This window comes from Sylvia atricapilla, chromosome 21 (assembly GCF_009819655.1).
Source record: "Sylvia atricapilla isolate bSylAtr1 chromosome 21, bSylAtr1.pri, whole genome shotgun sequence".
NCBI lineage: Eukaryota > Metazoa > Chordata > Aves > Passeriformes > Sylviidae > Sylvia > Sylvia atricapilla.
Genome location: NC_089160.1, coordinates 8170134 through 8190255, shown reverse-complemented (window position 1 = coordinate 8190255; position 20122 = coordinate 8170134). Strand labels below are relative to the sequence as shown.

At 42.3% G+C, this 20122-nt stretch overlaps 1 protein-coding gene across 4 annotated transcripts in view; it reads left to right on the top strand.

The window, feature by feature from the left end:
- The first annotated feature begins 1822 nt into the window (after positions 1-1822).
- The window catches only part of VBP1 (VHL binding protein 1), a 37772-nt gene continuing 19472 nt past the window's right edge, over positions 1823-20122 (top strand). For 2 of the 4 annotated variants that reach the window (XM_066334112.1, XM_066334111.1), the window contains exons 1-13: positions 1826-2234; positions 8563-8705; positions 9900-9975; positions 10814-10916; positions 11089-11182; positions 11287-11398; positions 12416-12522; positions 13134-13175; positions 16554-16639; positions 17692-17815; positions 18472-18608; positions 18905-19008; positions 19861-20007. In XM_066334112.1, coding sequence (XP_066190209.1) covers positions 2102-2234; positions 8563-8705; positions 9900-9975; positions 10814-10916; positions 11089-11182; positions 11287-11398; positions 12416-12522; positions 13134-13175; positions 16554-16639; positions 17692-17815; positions 18472-18608; positions 18905-19008; positions 19861-20007 — 1408 coding nt within the window. In that variant the 5' untranslated portion in view covers positions 1826-2101. Of the gene's footprint in view, positions 2235-8562; positions 8706-9899; positions 9976-10813; positions 10917-11088; positions 11183-11286; positions 11399-12415; positions 12523-13133; positions 13176-16553; positions 16640-17691; positions 17816-18471; positions 18609-18904; positions 19009-19860; positions 20008-20122 lie in introns of all 4 variants that reach the window. The other 2 variants (XM_066334115.1, XM_066334113.1) reach the window with 2 other exon arrangements.

The window sequence follows — 20122 nt, the reverse complement described above, 5'->3', positions numbered from 1 at the left end:
AAGCATTGGAACAGGGTTTTGAGAACCCACCAGTGGTTTGGCTACATGTGAGTAGTGCTCCACAGCATCCAGGCTGCTGCTCAGCCTCTTCTCCCAAGCAACGAGTGATAGGACAAGAGCAGCCAGCCTCCAATTGTGCCAGGGGAGCTTTAGATTGGATATTATGAGAAATTTCTTCACCAAAAGGGTTGCCAAGCCCAGGAACAGGCTCCAGGAGGGATTTAAATGACACGCAAATTTGGCACCACTTGGTGACAGGTTTCAGTGGTGGGTTAAGGGTCAATGAGCTCAGAAGTATTTTCCAACCTAAATGCTTCTAGAGTCCCTTGAAACAGGCTCAGCATAGGAAGTCGGGCTCCTTTTTTTTTTTTTTTTTTTTTTTCTTTTCCAGACGTGTCTTCTGAAAGTAAAGTCCTCAAGAGAAAACTCATCACCACAAAAACGAGTGTAACCGCAGAAGGTGTTTGGCAGGCAGGTGGAAATGGACTGTCCTCGAGGTCCCTTCCACCCCGAACCGCTGTGATCTGTGATTTGTGATGAAATTCTCCCCTCCATCGCTCCCATTGCCGCTGCCCCGCGGGGCTCCTCCCGGCCCTGAGGGTCGGCAGGTTTTGTGTTTTCCTTCGCACCACGCACGGAACAAAGGAGGCTGCAGGGAGCGGGCTCTGCTCCCGGGCACACAGCGACACAGCGAGGGATCGTCACCTCGAGCCGCGCCAGGGCAGCTTTGGGTGGGACGGCAGGAGGAATTTCTCCACAGAGAAGGCCATTAGACATTGGAATGGGCTGCCCGGGGACGTGGCGGAGTCACCGGCTCTGAAGGAAACACTCCGTGCCACGGTTGAGATGGTGGCGTTCGCCCACAGGTTGGAATCAATGATGGCAGAGGTCTTTTCCACACGAGTTGTTTCTGTGATTCTGCCGCGGTGCTGTGGGCGGCCAGTCACGGAGCCGCAGCGCCCGCGGACACCTGAGGCGCGCTGTGAGGGGCGGCCTCGGCTCCCGGCGCCGCTCCGCTCCCGGCCCCTCTCCCGGCTCCACTCCCAGCCGGGCTCCAGCCGTGTCCCTGCTCCTCTCCCGGCCCCGCTCCTCTCCCGGCCCCAGCCCCGGCCCCAGCCCCAGCCCGGCCCCGGCTCCGCTCCCAGCCCCGCTCCCCGCCCGCTCCCAGCCCGGCCCCGCTCCCGGCTCCTCTCCCCGCCCGGCCCCGCTCCCGGCTCCTCTCCCCGCCCGGCCCCGGCCCCGCTCCCAGCCCCAGCCCCAGCCCGGCCCCGGCCCCAGCTCCGCTCCCCGCCCGGCCCCAGCCCCGCTCCCGGCCCCGCTCCCCGCCCGGCCCCAGCCCCAGCCCCAGCCCGGCCCCGGCCCCGGCCCAGCCCCGCTCCCGGCCCCGCTCCCAGCCCGGCCCCGGCTCCGCTCCTCTCCCCGCCCGGCCCCGCTCCCGGCCCCGCTCCCCGCCCGGCCCCAGCCCCAGCCCGGCCCCGGCCCCGGCCCCAGCCCCGCTCCCCGCCCGGCCCCGGCTCCGCTCCCCGCCCGGCCCCGCTCCCCGCCCGCTCCCCGCCCGCTCCCGGCCCCGCTCCCGGCCCCGCTCCCGGCCCCGCTCCCGGCCCCGCTCCCGGCCCCGCTCCCGGCCCCGCTCCCGGCCCGGCTCCTCTCCCCGCCCGGCCCCGCTCCCAGCCCGGCCCCGGCTCCGCTCCTCTCCCCGCCCGGCCCCAGCCCGGCCCCGCTCCCAGCCCCAGCCCGGCCCCGCTCCCAGCCCGGCCCCGGCTCGGCTCGGCAGCGGCGGGGCGGGCGCGGGGCGGGCGCGCGGTCACCTGACGCCGCGGCCGCCGCCATTTTGTCTGTGAGCGTAATGTGAAAGGGAAAGCCGGGGCGCACCGCGGGCGGAGGTGGCAGCGCCGAGCGGGGCCGGACGCCGAGCGATCGCCGCTCCGCGGAGCAGCGGGAAGAGCCCCCGCGCCGGCGGCGGCCCGCGGGAGCCCGCTGAGGCGGAGCCCGGCGAGCGCTCCCGCCGGAGGGAGCCGCCGGCGCCCTTCCTCCGGGAGGCTGCTCTCGGCCCCGGCCGCGGGGGAGCCGCCGCCCCGGCCTTGCGGGGGGAACCGCGGCGATGATGTCGGGGCAGTCCATCACCGACCGCATCGCGGCGGCGCAGCACAGCGTGACCGGCTCGGCCGTCGCCAAGGCTGTGTGCAAGGCGACGACCCACGAGGTGATGGGCCCCAAGAAGAAGCACCTGGACTGTGAGTAGGAGCCGGCGGCGGGGCCGGGTGGGCCCGGGGCCGGAGCTCCGAGCCCGGGGCAGCCCTTCGGCCGCGGGCGGGGACGGGGGAGAGCCGGCACCTGCAGCGGGGTGTCCTGTAAACCCGGGTGGAGCCGGCTGCTGTGATCTCCGCAACTTGTTTTCCACGTGGAGGGAGCGAGGTTTGTAACACCCTGTCGCGCCCGGGGAGCAAAAATATTCCAGCCTCATGAGCTGTTCCCTGAGAGCTGCTTAGCTCCTGTGCTCTGGATACGCTGGTGCTTAGTAATCCGGCACCTGGGGAAAAGGTGTGCTTACTGTTGCGAGCCAGAATTTTAATTTTTTTAAGCACTGTTTCGTCCTTCCGTGCATCCCGTGGACCACAGCCTTTTAAATACTTCGAACATTTCCTAAAATATCATAGTTGTCTGTCTTACGTCTCGGGAAAGGAGGTAAAAGATTAAAAGCGAGCTAAAGGGAAGGGCGTAGGTTGATCAGTGCGTTTCTTCTGGATGAGAGTATGTTGCCGCTAACACGTTTAAACTTAGCGTTCTCTGTACCAAAAGATGCAGAGTTACCCCTGAAATCTACAGAAATCAGTGGTGTTGCTTCGCTTCAGCTTTTAGTAATAGAGTTGCAATTGGAGTTCTGTCCGATTGCTCCGAAGTGCACAAACCGTGTAGGTTCTGTGGCATACCCGCTCTCCAGCTCGTAAAAGGAAAATAAGTACGTGTGTGTTTCCATTAAAGGGAGGAAAAAAGGCTTGGAGCCTTTTTGCTGGTTTCTTCAAAGACAGGCCGGTAGTTCTGCAGGATTCGTACGAGTTGATGGTACTAAAGGGCTGCTGGTTGAGGCTCTCTGCAGAAGCCTCCTGGGTTGTTTTGTCGAGGATAGTTGGGATGTGCGACCCTGTGACACACTCATGCTGGCCTGGTGAGAGCTTTCAGCGTGGATCAAACAGTTACAACCAGCCAAATCCATATTTCATTTGTTATTGATCTGAATGGGTGCTGTCGAAGCCACAGTAGTGAACATTGCAGCTTATTGTGTTGAAATTAAAAGCCTTAAAACTGGGCAACTGACAGTTTGGTTTTTAAAGCTACCTTTTAAAAGTTACCTTATTTCTTCTGGTCTTGTGTTCTGCCTCTGGTACAAGTTAAGTGAGGTAACCTTCGAGTCCAGAAATGGCAACACAACAGGAAGCCAGAAAGTGGTGACAGTTTGCTCAATAGTTTGAAAGCTTCTGAATTCTGAAAGAGGCAGTGTGTTGTTATTACTGAAGATATTACTGAAATAATGTCATCTGCTATAAGTCACCCTTACAAAGTAAGGAAATGGAAACATGGAACAATTCTTAACTTGAGAATAAACTGAGACTGCCTTTTGACTGAGAAGTTCCTTTTGATCCTAGGCTGTTTAGAGCTGTCAGTCACCCTCCTGAAGGTCCCCTTCTGTGCTGGATGAGTTCTGTATTCTGTGTTATTTATTTGCTTAGACTTTGGCCTAAGGCAGACAAAAATCTTGTTGTCACTTGGTATCTGAAGTAGAGGAATGCTTTGGTAGAGTGGGGAAAAAAAAAAAGGGAAATACGGTACCTTAAATATGTCTGTAAGGGGTTAAAAAATCCCAGTGGACATGCTCCTGTCCTCATTGAACACTGCTTTTAAAACATCTGCAACCCTTTGAGTAGCACTTCGTATTTTTTCACTTGTACACTAGATTTACTTGTATTAAATGTGACCAGGTGGATGCAAAATACTATAATCTCTGGAAAACAAATCACACAGTATTTTTTTCCAAGATACAGTGCAAGTACTTCCCAATTTCAGTACAGTATGAAGGAAAACATAGTTTGGACTTAATGTAAAACTCTGGTCACTCTATGTGTGTGTGTCATTCAGAATGCTACACCATCTGCTATTATTTGTAATTGCTGCTCAGGAAAAAGCTTTACAGGAACAATTTTTTGTGAGTTGCTGCAGTTGTATCAGGGATTGTGGCAGAGTATCAGTTTGTGCCCTCTGTTCAGATTAAGTCTTTAAATCCCCTCATTGCTAAGTTTCCTCAGCAAGAAAAGCTGTGGTATTGCACTATAGGTTTTTACAGAAAGGTGTTAGTTACATAGGCAGTGTCTGAACGAGAATTGAAGAGTCCTGTGGTTTGTCTGACTGCTAACAGTATGATCAGTATGGTCATATTTTATTTCAGGAGTGAAAAAACACCCACAAATACCCACCCCAAAAATCTAACCCATGTCAATGGGCATACTTGGCGATTTACCTTTTCAAGTAGGTCATGGTGTCCTAAATAAATCAGCAGATCTATTTCTGTAGTATTTTGTAATGTTTTGGGATAATATAAAGTGTTATATGGAGGCTGATGATTCCTCTTGTGGAGCACCTGAAGGTCTTGTCTCTTCTTTCCTAGTGTGCATTCTGTCACTCCCTCAGCTTCTGCTTTGCAGCAGAGTGGGGCCTTTGGAGGCAAACCTCCCCTTGTCTAACTACTGAAGAGTCACAAGGAAAAAGAATAAATTAAATTAAAATTGGCTGTAGCCAAGCTGGTAACTGGCAGAGTAGACTTCTGTGTAGACCAAAACTTGGAAAAAACAAACCCCCCAATTAATGGCAGCTTCAACTTTTAAATTAACACAGTAATGAAAAAACAGCTTTTGTTGAACTTGTATACAGCCCACTTCAGAAGCACAGGGGAGGGGGAAGGTAAATTTAAAACTCCCATATGTATACAAGCTTTGGAAACCTCCTAAGAAGTGGTAATTCTGGCACTGTAATTCTGGTCTTGCCCATTCTTTCTTTTGGCAGCCACAGCTTTTGGCTCTCAAGTGATGCAGGGTGGTTCCTGCAGAGATGTCTAAGCTGTGATACAGGATAAAGGTGTTTTCTTGAACTCTTTACACAGGCCAGTGGCTGTCATTCCTTTGGAGTTCTTCAGCAGTTTCTGAAGTTTTTCAGTACAATAATTGAGGAAATTTAACTTGATTGAAAAAATAGTTAATATTGTTTGGGATCTATAATTGGGGGTTGTATATAATTTTTTAAAAAGACATTACAGGCTGTCTGTCCTGTATCCTCGTTTAGTGGGAGAGTGGGACAGAATAGCTGAATTGCTTTGCTTGTGGTAAAAGAACTCAGAATTCAGATTTAGCTGTTACTAGATAACTGACATTTGAAGCTTGCTCTCAGCAGTGTGCTATGAGCAAACATGGGTGTAACAATGTTTGTAACAGTTGCCTGCCATCTTTTAAGTCTTCAGCAAAGTTTTTTTGCCTTCCTTGGCTACATTGAGAAAGTTGGCTGAAGTGGCTCTGGTGTTCTAGGTTTTTGTCATGTGCCATCTATGATACAGCTTTCTAGAGGAAAATGTATTTTTTAAATACTGCTGGGAATGAGCAAAATGGTCTTAATTCTTACATCTGTCTTAGAGCAGTTTCAGTCTTGTGACAAAGTGGAAGAAATACGTGAATATTAAGCTATTATAGTTGTCTTTATCTTATGTATTTACAACTCTCTTGAGAGAGATTCCTGACTCAAGAAAATTACGACTTTTCCTGTTACTTGAAAGTTGAAAAGTATGTCAATTTTTGGTCCGTGCCTGGCTGAGAATTTTCCAAAAACCTGATATATGTGTATTTTATTTTTATTATCTGGACTTATCCATGCTGTTCTCTGAAGAGCTGTATAGCTTCATAGATGATGTGCCAGTATTTCACATGAGCTGTGGAAAAGAAATACTCAGTACTCTTCTAGGCAGTAAGATTTCCACAGCTCTTCCAGGCTGCTTGAAAACCCCCATGGTGCTCTCCTGGTTTAAAGCTGTTTGAATTATTTTTATGTTTTTTATTTTATTTTTGTTTTTCTTTCTTTGTTGGTTTTTTTTTCCCCCCGTCTGATGTTAACATGTTTCTAAATTCCATTCTAGAAATAGCAGCACAGTTTCACTTGCAGTTGAAATGATTCCTCTGGGTAATTGGCAAAATGCTTGGAGTTGTGAAATGTTTATATAAGTACTGTGATAAGGAAATGAGCATCACTCACCCTGTGCATTTCATTTCAGTTTTTGCTGCCAACATCCATGTTACTGTTGCCCAGCTGTCAGTCTCTCAGGTGCATGTGTTCCTTTATAATTCCAGATGTATGGGGATAATAATAATAATAGCCTTTATTTCTGTGCCACCAGCTGTTAGAGATCCCTACAGTTGTCTCTGTATAGATACTCCTGTTGCAGACTTAAAAGAATCATATTAAAGAAATGGCACTTGCATTTCTTTTTATGCATCTCAATTGCAGAATTAAAATGTAATGCCAGCTTTCTTGCTAGCTCTAAAGCAATAATTTTTAGAATTACCCCAAGTAGCCTTATTGAAGCCTTGAAGTAGCCTTGTTTTTAAACTCAGGCTTCTGCAACACGCTCTCAAGAAAGTCCAGGTTTGGCCTATAAAATGCACTGACATGTTTTTGTTTAGTTTAGTATTTTAGAGACATTTTGTTTGTCTAAGCATGTGTTCTTCAATACTGGTGTTATATGCTGGGGTGTTGAAGGAGATTTTGGCCACAGCCTGAATTAGACTCCTGGTGCCCCCGTCTCTGTGAAGTATTCCTTTTTGGTTGCCTTTTGAAGTGGACAGATGTGTCTTACCCAGAAGTGCCCACACTTGAGAATAAAACATTAACAAATGCAGCAGAGCTCTGTCAGCTCCACTCTGTTACTGACACTTGGCAGAACACATCTGCATGGCTTCTTGTGGAAGTCCACCTTTATTCTGGCATAAGCCAAAACTTGGTTTATGGATATGGGGATTAAGGAGAGCTCAACAGTTAGAGCAGTTATTTCAGCATTTTTGTGTGTTGCTGATAAGTGAAAGTTTTCATCCCAGCTTCCATGTTTTGTACATACATGGAAACCTCTGACATCTGAATGAAATTAATAGCTTATTATAACTTGTGTTTTATAGCTCTTTACCTTGATAACATACAAAAATTCTTTACTCTGTTAAAATTACTCTGGTTATTAAACTATTTTAACCAGCAATCCTTAATCAAAGGACTTTTTCTTAATAACCAATCTTTAGTTAAGACCAATCTGTAATACACACTATGCACTAGAAAGATACAACTTTTAAGTGCAATATTCCTGTGAACTGTTTTGTCCTAAACTCTCAGTGTGTGAGCTGTAAGCTGACATTTAAAGTGCTTATGATGGTGACACAGTGTGTCCTGTCCATGCTGCAGCTGGCAGTGTCAGTGGTGCCAACACCTCAGATCTCTCAGTGGCTCCCCAGGCACATGCTCCTCTGCAGGTTCTCACCCAGCCAAGCTGCACAAACAGCCAAAGCTTCAATGGCAGGCCACAAAGGAAGCTCTTCAAACCAGATGTTTGTTTTACTGGCCTTGCCCAGTCCTTTGGGTGTACTTTGATCACACCTCAGCCAAATTTAGCACAGAGAGAGAATGAGTGTCTGATGTGCATGTCTTGAGGGGTTTGGAGTAGTCCTGGATTCAGTTCTCTGCTCTTTCCTCGGCAAGTACCTGCTTTAACCTTCTCAAGCAAGTGCACTTTCCATGTGTCTGCTGGAGCCTCTTCTGGTTTTGCACTGAATCTCCGGCAGAGTCTTGAACCTCTCTGCCTCTGACCTGCCAAGTATATGTTCTACTGTTTGGTTTATTGTCAGTCCAGGACACAAAAGCTTTTTTTATACAAAAGCCTGAGACCTACCATGATCATCCCAAAATACTCAGTAGGCTTGTGACCAGGTGTTTTTAAGCTGAGTGAAAGGGTGGATAGGTGCAAATTGTTGCTCTTAATTCTTACAGAAAAGAGTCATATTTTACAGATTTGTAGCATCTCATTTGCCATCATGTGTGAGTGCTCAGGCCTGGGTCAGAGCAGCAGGGTTGTGCTGCCTGTGGATCCCATGAGCCTGGGATGGCTCAGCTTTTCCTTGCTTCTCAGATTTTCATTTTATTTTTTTGTTAGATTGAGTGGCCTCGGGTGTTGAGCATCCAGAAGGTTGCTCACACTTGCTTTCAGAGACTAATTTGGGCTCCATTTTCATGAACAGGCTATTTATTGATGAGTTATTGGGACTCAGTAAAATTATTTAAATGCCTTTGAAGTTCATACTTGGATTGTTTCAGTAAAATGTAGTGGATCTGAGCAAGGAGAGTAAAGGATCTCAATTATTTCTTAAACAAAGAGCTGAAGTCAATGCTTCCAGTATGAATTTTCAGTGTAAAAACAACAAAATAACATGTTGATCCTCTGAGCATGTAACTCATTGTAATGCTTTGATTTTTTTCCCTTTAATTTAGATCTAATACAGTGCACAAATGAAATGAATGTGAATATTCCACAGTTGGCAGATACACTCTTTGAGAGAACTGCAAACAGTAGCTGGGTTGTAGTGTTCAAAGCTCTAATTACAACACACCACCTCATGATGTATGGAAATGAGGTAAGACGTGGTTCATTCTGTTAAAGCCCACATGACAGCTTTTAAAAAATTGCCTCAATCTGAAAAGCTTTAGCTATGTACTTCAGTTTTTCAAAGGTTTTGTTTTTTCTCTGCTGATGGCTCTAAAGTATTTGCCCAGAGGGGAAAAAACATTCCTTCATTATTTTAATGCCAAAATATATCAGCGTTTGCAGTTTACCTGCAGGTATCTGGGTTGGTCTGTGAGGGAATAATGAGTGACCTTTCTGGAGTAAAGGCTTGGAAAACTTCTGATGAGCTTTCCTTCATTAGGGTAGTGCTTATCAGTAAGAGCACAGCAGAAGAGTCTTGTTAGCACTCCATAAATGTGCAGCTAACCTAATAACAGATAAGAAGGAATACGTGCTGAAGGGGAGAGGAATATGGTGACTGCAATATTTGATCTTGCAAGACACATCATCTTATGGGCTGAGTCTTCATGTGTTGTTGCTGTTAACATTCCTCTGAAACGTCGTTCTACTGGTTTTAATTCACTTAAATTATTTCATCTCAATTAATTAAAAGCTTCCTAGTCAATAACATGGAGTTAGAAATGTAGCCTCTCTTGCACAAGCCTTATGTTAAAAGCTGAACTCTGGTCAGGTGACAGTCCTGACCCTCTGGTTGGTCATTGACCTAATAAATGATTGTTGACCACTGGTAATGTTGAAGTGATGATTCTTAGAAGTGCTTTCCAGCCATTAAACTGCTGTGAAAGCTTGATGTTCCTCCTCTCTGCAAAGCTCTGAACTTGATTGAAATGACCTGTAAAACACCGTGTGCTCTTCACACTGCAGCAGCTGAGCCACGTCAGACTTCAGGAGCTTGGATAGTGCAAGCTTGGATAATTTTTGTTTTGTGCTCTCCAGCTTGTCTGTTCTAAAGTACAAAGTTAACTAAGCAGCTTCCTCTAGGGTTATTTGTATTTTATTCACAAGCAGTGATGTCCCTTGGCTTAGTTTTAATTTATATTTTTGCCAAGTCTAGTTTTGGACTTCAGAGGCTTTGCTAATGAGTCTCTTCAGATTTTCCTCTTAATTTTTCCCTTTTAAATAATTACTGTTGTAGATAGAGGTTACTAGAAACAGTGACAAAGTAAGTGTAGTTTACTTGTAATATGCTTCTATATTTTGACTCTCACAACAGTTACATTGTCAACTTTTCCTTCACCACCAGCGCTTTATCCAGTATCTCGCCTCCCGGAACACTTTGTTCAACTTAAATAACTACCTGGACAAAAGTGCCATGCAGGGTAAGGCTCTTCCACTGAAAGAAATAACTCCTGTTTTTTTTCTCTGTGATGGTGCATGTGTCAGTGCACACTAGGAGCTAAATGGCATTTGAATGGAAGGGTATTTTGATTTTTGGTGAGACACCAAAGAATGTCCAGCCAAGAATGTAGACAGAGGTAAAGTGAGACTCTGAGTTACCTAGGTGAGTGCTAGAAATCTGTAATGTATGTAGCATTGCACACACAGCTCTAAATTTTACAGAGTGAGCTCTTGATGCTCATTAGAATAAACCTGATGAATTATCAGCTCAATAATAATTCTTGTTGTTGCATTTTAAAGCCTCAAGAGTAAATATTTACCATTAAGGTGCATGGAATGGTAACTAGGATGTGCTGTATAAATAGGGAGAACTTCAAACCTCTGAGTCCTTTAATTATTTGCTAGTGGTGGAACACCTTTTTAAGTTTTTTTGTGGGTTTTGAGGGATGGCTGATAAGTTACCAAACTCTTCAGCATTTTACTAGGAATGTATTTTTATTCTAATTTCAAGAACATCTTAAAAAGAACTGCTTGGTTCTTGCTTAATGTTTTATGCTCACTTCTTGTCTCATATTTTAATGTGTAATTAAAATATAATTTCACATATGCTTTCATAATTTTTCATAATTGCAACAAATGCTTTCCTAATCTTAGCAACTTAGAAGGGAACTAATGTCACATCTCAAGGTTCTGGAAAGTGCCTAGGAAGGACTTGTTATGCAAGCTGATGTAAAATAGGCTAGTAGGAGAACTGTTCTTGAAAAGAACTGAAAAGCTGTAGCCCTTCAAAATGTCTAACTTCCAAATGCTTAATTCTAGGCTATGATATGTCTACCTTCATTAGGAGATACAGCAGATACTTGAATGAAAAAGCACTTTCCTATAGACTCGTAGCAGTTGACTTCACCAAAATGAAAAGAGGGTAAGAATACTACTGCTGCTTCTGTTGGATCCTTCCTCTTGCAGGGGGTGGGACAAGGAGGAACACAGAATGGTGTTCTTTTGGCCCTTTGAAGCAATATTGTATTGCTGAAACAACACAATGTGTGCAGAGATCTCTGTATCTTGTAAATGTTGTCTTTTTTACTCTGTAGGATAGATGGAGTGATGAGAACTATGAATCCTGAAAAGCTTCTGAAAACCCTTCCAATCATACAGAACCAGCTGGATGCACTCCTTGATTTTGATGTAAGTACTTTAAGCTCAGTGTTAAGTAACACTCTCTCATTTTGAAGTGAGAGTTTCATTATTTTGTCAAATACTAATTTACTTTCTCATTGCTTTCTACACAGGCAAATCCAAATGAACTAACAAATGGTGTTATAAATGCTGCCTTTATGCTCCTCTTTAAAGATTCCATTAGACTTTTTGCAGCATACAATGAGGGGATTATTAATCTTTTAGGTATGTGAGAATTTTTTTTAGCTTTTGAATTTTGTGAAAGATATTGAGAAAACTGAAGAACATAGACAATTTCTGACTGCAGTTTCTTAATAAATTGTCTCTGCTCTATTGCTGTTGAATGAAGCTTGTCTTAGTTTTAGTGACCAGCAGCATAGGCTTACACATCCACTGCTACCTGGAAGAACACATGTTGAAACAGAAAGTGAAATGGGAGAGTGATTGGTGAGACTGAAACAAAAATAACATGACAATGCAATGAAGCTTTACAATTGGACTGTACAGGTTTGGTGAGATTTGTGGTGTTTTGAGTAATTTGATATACTCACAGGATGGCTGAGTTCTGTTTGCTTGTATTTTCTTTAAAACTTGTCTGGTACCTGAATCTGCCTGAGCTGATGAGACGAAATGTAGGGTTTTTTAAAAGCGTGATAAGCTCTTAGCAAAGCCATTTCATTACTATTTAAGGAAATTTATCAATGAAACCATCAGTTTGTTCTGTTAATCCATTAGTTTTGACTCAGTGCCATATTTATAAGAATATAGGGCAAAACCATAAAAAGTGAAGGATGTGGTTGATGCCCCTTTTGGTGGGTCAGCTCAGTATATGCAGCCACTTCAGTATCAAAATGTATTGATACAGGGTCTAAAAAGGTACATAAATACCAGGAATATTTTCAAATTATAAAGTAATTTGTCTCATTGCCAGATAATAAGCAGACTTTTTGAAAATATTCACCAAAATACCTAATTCAACAGTTTGCACTGATTCACACCCATGTTTCATAAATTTTTGCATTATGATCTAATACATTGAAACAGAAAAATCAGTGGTTTTGTATTGACTGACTTATTATAAAATATTTCAGGTATTCCTGTAAGCTTGAAAATCTGACTAGCTTTGAGTTACTGCTGTCTGATCTCTTACTGAAGCTTGTGTCAAATTAACTTCTTATAATACTGTGTCAGCTTTTTGCTGGGGAGGATATCATCTCACAAGAGTTTTATTTGCATCCTCAGAAAGATATTTTGATATGAAGAAGAACCAGTGCAAAGAAGGCTTGGATATTTACAAAAAATTTCTAGCCAGAATGACCAAATTGTCAGAGTTCCTCAAAGTAGCAGAGGTAAATAAATCTATGTGGATGGAAAGGATATAATTTTGCTGTCTGTATTGGTACAATATCAATATTCATAGAAGCACCTTTAAACAGATTGTTTGCTTAACTTCACTATACAAGGGAGTATTCTAGAAATGAGGTATTTTAAAGATTGTACATGCTCATTAACATGGAGTGGGATTCTTGGGTATCCTTTTTATTAGCCAGACCACATAATAAACTTTCTGAAGGGTCATTATAAATTTTATGAATGCTCCAGAATCTCTAAACGGATTATTACAACCTATTTAAAGATATTTATAGGGCTCTCCTTTACTGTAAGTGTTTAAAAAGTGAGAACTAGTTTCAGGAGCAATGTGGCTGTTTCTCATACCTCTAGCAGGCTTTTCTGCATGAAAGTTAGGCTGGATGAAAGCTGAGCTTGCCTTGAGATGCAGTTTAATGCATTTGTGATTTCTAAGGTGTGTTCCTAGTAAAACTAATACCAGTTCAAAAAATTATGAATATCCCTTTTATACATAGCTTCTGTGTAACATTCAGACACTGATGGGTTTTATTTTCATTGCCACTGCCTGTAGTAATGTACTTTTTTTTCCTTCTTTTTTTTGTAAACCCAGCAAGTTGGAATTGATCAGGGTGACATTCCAGATCTTACTCAGGTCAGTGTACATTGCATGTTGATTAACCCAATTATTTTGTTCTTTGTGGTTTTAAAGGTTGGTATATATCATAAGAATAATTCATTTCAAGACTGTATTCTCTTCTGTGTGTTTATATGTAGGAAATATGTGTAGTAGCTGCTCACATGGATTAAATGTATTCAGTACTTACACTTTGCAGTTCTTAATGAGATTTGTTGATTGCTGAAAGCAATAAAACCCACAGAAAATAATATTTTTCAAGAACTTCTGGTTTTTATCACAGAGGATTCCTAGGCAGGTTCAGCCTATCTGGCCATACCTAGAGGAAAATCTTCTATTTCACTCTAACCTAATGTCTTCTAACACACATAAAGATTACAGTGAGCTGTTCAATTGAAATCTTTTACTGTCCCCTTAAGTCTGAAGAATAAATTTGATGTTTCTATATCAGCCCTTAATGCTGGCTTTGATTTTACTCAGTAATATGAGGGACATGTGCAATGCTGGAAAACTCAGTCTGAAAGGTGGAATGCAGGGAAACACCTTCCAGTGAGGATAAACTGGGCAGAAAGGGGCTGAGAAAATGTTTTAAACTGGTGAACAGGAAACACTGATAGTCCACAGAGGCAAACAAGGTTATTCTTTGTGAGTCCCTTTAGTTCTAGGGATGTTTTATTTCTCTCCTAGGGCCAACCCAAGAGAGCAGAGTGTTTCTGTCATTATTTCTGTAGCACAGAGTAACCTGCAGGGTGCAATAAACAGCCTGAGGAGACCTGGGCACAAACTGCAGTGCCAGTACTGAGCTGTTAGAGTGCAGTCAGTGAGAAACTAAAAATCTCATGGGTAATGTTTGAACGGTCACATCTAACCCTGCACCAGCTTCTTGAAATTAAATTTCATGGGCTAATCATGAAGGATATATCTAATGTGAAGATTTACCTAACTTTAATCAGTGTCTTTTTAATATGGAAATCAAAGCTAAGCCACAAACTTCCATTGTCAGTGGTGTTCATTACTGCCTACAGTATGATTTCCATCTGAAATCATGCATGCTTCAAAGCACAAATCTCTCATGCTTGCTCCTAGCATTTAATATTAATCACTTTAAGGACTTGCCTGTGTGGTATCAAAGAAATAGGACTGAAACCACGAGGGTAGGCGCAGGTAATGATTGAAAACAGTAGTTTGAAGTTTTCTCTTGGTGTTTGATCTTGGCCTCATACTTTGTCTTTTGATTAGTACTGCAGTATTCAGCTGGGCTGTATTGTGCTAATCACATTATACCCAAGTCTGAAGTTATTTATACCTCACTGGGTTAGTGTGCACTTGTCCACTTAATTGGGTCATTATAAGGCCCTTGAAAAGCAAGTGAGGATTTTTTTATTTACTGGGAATAGGGGTATTAAAACTTCATTTTGCTGCTTTTTTTATCTGGAACTTGCAGTGAGAAAATAATCTACTCTGCCCACAACATTTTATTTCTAATAGCTCAGCTGTTTTGTTGTAAGTGCATTTATATGAGAGAAGCAATTCTGAGCTGGTGGTAGACCTCAGCATCCTGTGCATTTTGGCAATTTCAGTGCCACTATTAAGCATTCCACTTAGACAGAAAATTTCATGGCATTTAATACGAGCTGAGTAATTGTACATCCATTTCGTGCCACTTCAAAAGCGTTTGCTGGAATTTCTTAATACTGCCACTTTTGCCTGTTTCTGTGAAGAAAATATTTTCCTTTGTAGGTGCCCTGGTGCACAGTGATGCTGCTCTTAGTTAATAGCTGTTCCTGTGAACATAACTGGGTTGTTGCCCTCTGTATGGATGTTAGTCTGTCGTGTTTTGGGGGGCTGGGGGATGAAGGTGAATCATGAAATACTTTCTCAAGTCACTGGCTGGATTAGCCCAGGTATAATTTCTGACATAAAACTCCCCTGTTCACTCCAAGTCTGATGCTTTGTTGGGTGCCTGCAGTAGTGAGAAAGTTCAGAGGATTGTTTGGTTTAGTTCTTGTGGTTGAGGGGGTTGTTCAGAGGGTTTTAGAAAAAGTAAGTATAGAATATGCATTTCCATACAAATAAGTTTGAGTGGCTTTGGGAGGAAAGAAAGACAAGGAAAAGCTTTCTGGAATTAGGGCACAGTCTCCTGTTACTAAGATTATCTAAGTAGCTGTGTCATGCCTTTTGCAAGCTATTAAAGGTAAAAGTCTGGGGAGGTTAGGTTTGATTGAGTTTTTTGGTTGTTGGTTGGTTGGTTTTTTTGTTTGGTAGGGTTTTTTTTGTCCCTGATACCTTTCCAAAAGGGTGTTTCAGAATGTCTCCCTTGAGATTTAGCTGTCTGGGTCGAATGCTGAATTTATTCATGACCTGTTGTTGAGGTAACAACGCTGTCTTAGCTTACGTTGCTCTACTTAAGAAATATAAGCTCAGGTCTTCATTTCAAGAGAAGCGGTTTCTTAGGATTATTCTGATGGCCTATTTTTTTTTTTTTCATCTCTTTAATCATCTAGCTTGAATTTGCCTTCAATGAAAGTAGGAAGCTGGAATTGTGCTCAGTATTTCAAAGGGGAGCTTGCCTGCCAAAGCCTTGTGTGAATAATATTTTCCTCTTTCCAGGAAATGCCTTGTTCTAGCTTTTGGTACAGAAGGGCTAGCAAGGGCAACTTTGTTTTTCCTCCAAACAATGCCTGTTATATCTGATCTACCTCCTGAAAGTTGGCAAGTGGTAAGAGAGGCTTAATGTCTCTGAAACCCTGCCAGGTGAGGAGGACTGAGCTGGCAAAGATTTAAATTTTAGAGGTACATTCCCTTCATCTAAATCTGCTGGAGGATTTATTTCACTTGGAGTAATTGAGTTGGTTTATTGTACAGTTACATGTTGAATAGCTATTCAGTCTGCAGTAGTGTCCTTGGGATCAGACTGGATTTGATTCCCTCTTTTATCAAACCTGACATCCTGCTCTTTCTAGGTGTTTCTACTGCAAGCCTTTGGCTGTAAATATTTGAATGGAGAATGACTGGGTTGTTTCTTGGGAAAGTAGATCAGAAATGCCAGGTCTTTGTTTGGGGACTTCAGTGAGTTTAAGGGAGTAGTGCTTCACCAGCTCTAGTTATTCTGTTAATTCTAACACAGCAAACACTTGCCAAAACCAAGATTCTACCCTGCATGCACAGAAGCAGGGCCACTCTGGGGAATCCTTCCTTCCTGCCCCTGTGGTCCCACTCCTGTTAAGGAAGCACCACTGAGATGGAATCTGAGTGTGTAGGATGCCAGCAAAACCCAAAGGCACAATTACTGATGTGTGAGATTTTGTTTGGTTTTAGCTGGGGAGAAAACCAATCTGTGTACTACACGATGATGTGTTGATAGAAGCAGTGTTCTGTAAATGCTTTTAATTTTAGGCACCCAGCAGCTTGCTTGAGGCACTGGAACAGCATTTGGCTTCTGTGGAGGGAAAGAAAACAAAGGAAGTCTCTGCTGCCAGCAGGTGAGCACCCAATGAATTACAGCAACGCCTGTACTTAAGATTTATCATTCTCATTCTAACAATTGTCAGGATTCAGTCATGTGATGTTCTTGATTTTTTTATTCACTTCTGAATGTATCCTCCTAGAAATAGAAATGAAACATCGAGTGGGCAATAGCTTGGCCACATTTGAAATGTAGGTATGTCTGCCTGTATCTTGGGCAGATTTCTGATTATGCTGTAATAAACCACTGAGCTGAGACTTTGTATAGTATTCTTTTTAGCTTTTACTTTTTAAAAGTCCTTTGTCTTGTAACATTTTGTAAGATGTTTGGATTTTGATAGTGTTCTTACCCAAGACAGGATGGTATTTATCTGAAGTGTTGTTATTTATATATTCATGGTCTACCTCTCAGACCATGAATTTACCTTAACCTTCTCATTAAAGTTCTTCAGCCCCTCCTCAGAACAGCCAAATTACCTCAGATATGTTGTGCTGAAAGAAATAGTGTTATTATTTCTGTCAAGTACAGTGTCAGGATGTATGAAAATACTTCTGACTGAATAATGAGAGATCTCTTTTGGCACAGACATTCTCCCACAGAAACTTGGTAAATATTGATAAATGTGTCAGGCTGAGCTGTGTTCCCAATTTGCTGTCTTTCTCCTCAGGTTATTTTCTCCAAGATTCTGAGGATTCACTGCCACAATATTCTGTTGATATGTGTAATGCTGTGCTTTCTTTGCTATTACATAGTGCACAAACAAGCCTTCTGTGCCTCTGCCATTTGAGTAACATTCTAGTCGAACTTTAAAGAGGAAAGACAACTGCTGTGTCCCACATTTTCCAGTTCCTACCTGCTGAAACTCGAGGGAGTCACTCTGTACTTGTTCCGCTTTGTCACCCAACAGTTTTGGGGTGTCTGCTCTTATGTACCAGAGAGTAAAGGAAGAAGTGATGGGGAGGAGGAGGACACACAAATAGATAAGGCACTCGATGATTAAACTGTAAGTGATGTATACCTGACTGTGGGGTTTTTAATAACATTATTTAAAATTATTGCTGTTTTTAGAGCCAGTGCACTGTCCAGTGCTGTTTCCACACTTGCCAATACAGGAATGTCATTCAGCCGGATGGATGAGAAGGAAAAGCAGCAGGCACTGGAGGAGGAACAAGTGAGACTGCAGGCACTTAAGGTAAGATGTTTTTAACAATTTTGTATTCCAAGATCAAATAATGTATGGTGAGGAAGCTTGCAAGGTCACTCAGTGTTTTGTGTGAGCTGTGTAAGATATACACTGTGCTTTTACCAGTGCTGTAAAAATGCAGTGAACTTATCTAGAAGCAGTGAGGGATGTAAACCTAAAGTTAATGTAAATACAGGTGTTACACTGCTGTGTTACTATTGGGTTGCACACTGTCACACTGATTTTTGAACATCAGAATTGAACCATGAAGAGATTGATAAAGTAGGGAGATGATTCTTCCTGAACAAAGGTCCACTGAGCTGCTGAGTGACTCTGGAGGGAGCCTGGATTGTGTAGCTTGACTAGAAGTGATTTACTTCTAGGCAGATGTGGATTAAAAAATAATTACTTAAAACATCAAGTCTCACCTTAATTTTTACGTGCTTTGTTAAATACTCTTATCTCTAATTTCAATTATTTTTCTGGTGTTAGGACTTTATAGAAGAGAGAAGGTTTTATTTATTAAGTATTTAATTTATTAAATATTATTAAATAATATTTATTTCATTATATATAATTAAATTTTTTTTTCTTAGAAAAGGTCTCCAGGACTAAAATGCTAATTAATTAAGACTAAAATACCAACTGTCTCTCTTCTCTTTCAGGAGCAGCGATTAAGAGAAATCTCTGTAGTATCAAATTCCACTTCCACATCAGCATCCCCAAGCACTTTATCAGGAAAAAGTGTGAATACCACTGTAGCTGTTGACCTCTTTGCTGCACCAGCGCCCACAACAAATAGGTGAGAGAGATTTTGCTTTCTGAAAGGAACAGAAATTACTGCAATGGCCTGTAGCACCACAATCAACTGCAAAACTGTGATCCCAGTTACCTTTTGCTGTTGTTTTCTTGATGTACCCACAGGAATTTTGTCAGTAAGAAAAAAACTTGATTTTTTAAAATTACCAGTTTGTTGTATCACTGTTGTTGACGGGCTGCTAGCGAATAAGAGAAAATGAGATTGGTATGACTGTTCATAAAAGCAAGAATACAATGCCTGTTACATATCTTCCTATTTCTCTCTCATTTTTTATTCAGCATGCCCAACCTTTCTAGTGATCTTTTTGATCTTCAGCCTGCATTTGTTCCAACTGTGCAAAGTACTCCAGCTATATCAACATCAGCAAGCAGTGCTTGGGGAGGTGAGCTCATGCCTTGATTTGACTGTCTACATGATAAGGGAATTCTTAGATTACAAGGTTTATACTTAATTAAATCTGCATCTTAAACCTTAACTATTTTGTATCGAAACATTCATAACAAAATGTGAAGTAAATCATCTGAAAATTCTGGCAAATTTTCTTGAACACATGGCCTTAGTATTGATGGAACAGAGGAGCAGAACTGTTAAATAAAGGGGACAGGGAGAAGAAATGTAACTAAAGATCAAGGCTGAAAAATACTGGGAAATAAAACCTAAGGAGGTGTAACTCAAAAGATCCTGGATTAGTATTTCTGTTTAATTTAGCAATATTTAATATGCTTCTCATTTAAAAGGTGTTGGTAACTTTGGAGTTGTAAAAAAGCTGTGGACTCCAGTTTCTTCACCCATCCTTCCAAAGAATGGTCAGCTTAGATGTCCAAGAAATGGCTTAAATGCCAAGAGAAGGCAATGTTAACACCCTAAAATATTAGTATTTTAATAGGTGGAATTAATACTCTTACATGCCATTTAAAAGGTAGATTATTGAAGCCAAAAATGTAGTCTCTAATTTCTTTGATATATGCTCTGTCATTCTCCCCCTCCCACCTAATGTCAATATTAGGATTATTTTCCCTAGACAGCTGTTGGATTTTGATCTAAAACTAAGAATTTCTATCTAAAATTTATATCTAGATAATATCTATCTAAACTCTGTATCTACCTTTGATCATTAGTTGGAATATATACGATTTGACTTTGTCTAGAGATTCTCATATTTAATCATTTCAGTCTGTTTTTCTTTCCCATTATTTGTACTCTGTCTTCTTTCCTTCACTTCTGCATCTGAAAGGTCCTTTCTCGTCTTCAAATGGTTGTGTTGGTTCTCCACCTCATCTGGACATCTTTGACATGAAGCCAGTTGAAGAAGCTGTAAAAGCTGCCACCCCTTTCATCAATTCTTCTTTTTCCTCCAAACAAACAGTGGAACTGTTTAGTGGTAAAAACAAAAAACAAACCCCATGTAATTTATTTGCAACTGGAGATGATAATGCTAATAACGTGGGCCATGTAATCTTTTTATGGTTTGGGCCAATCTTCACTTTTTATTAACA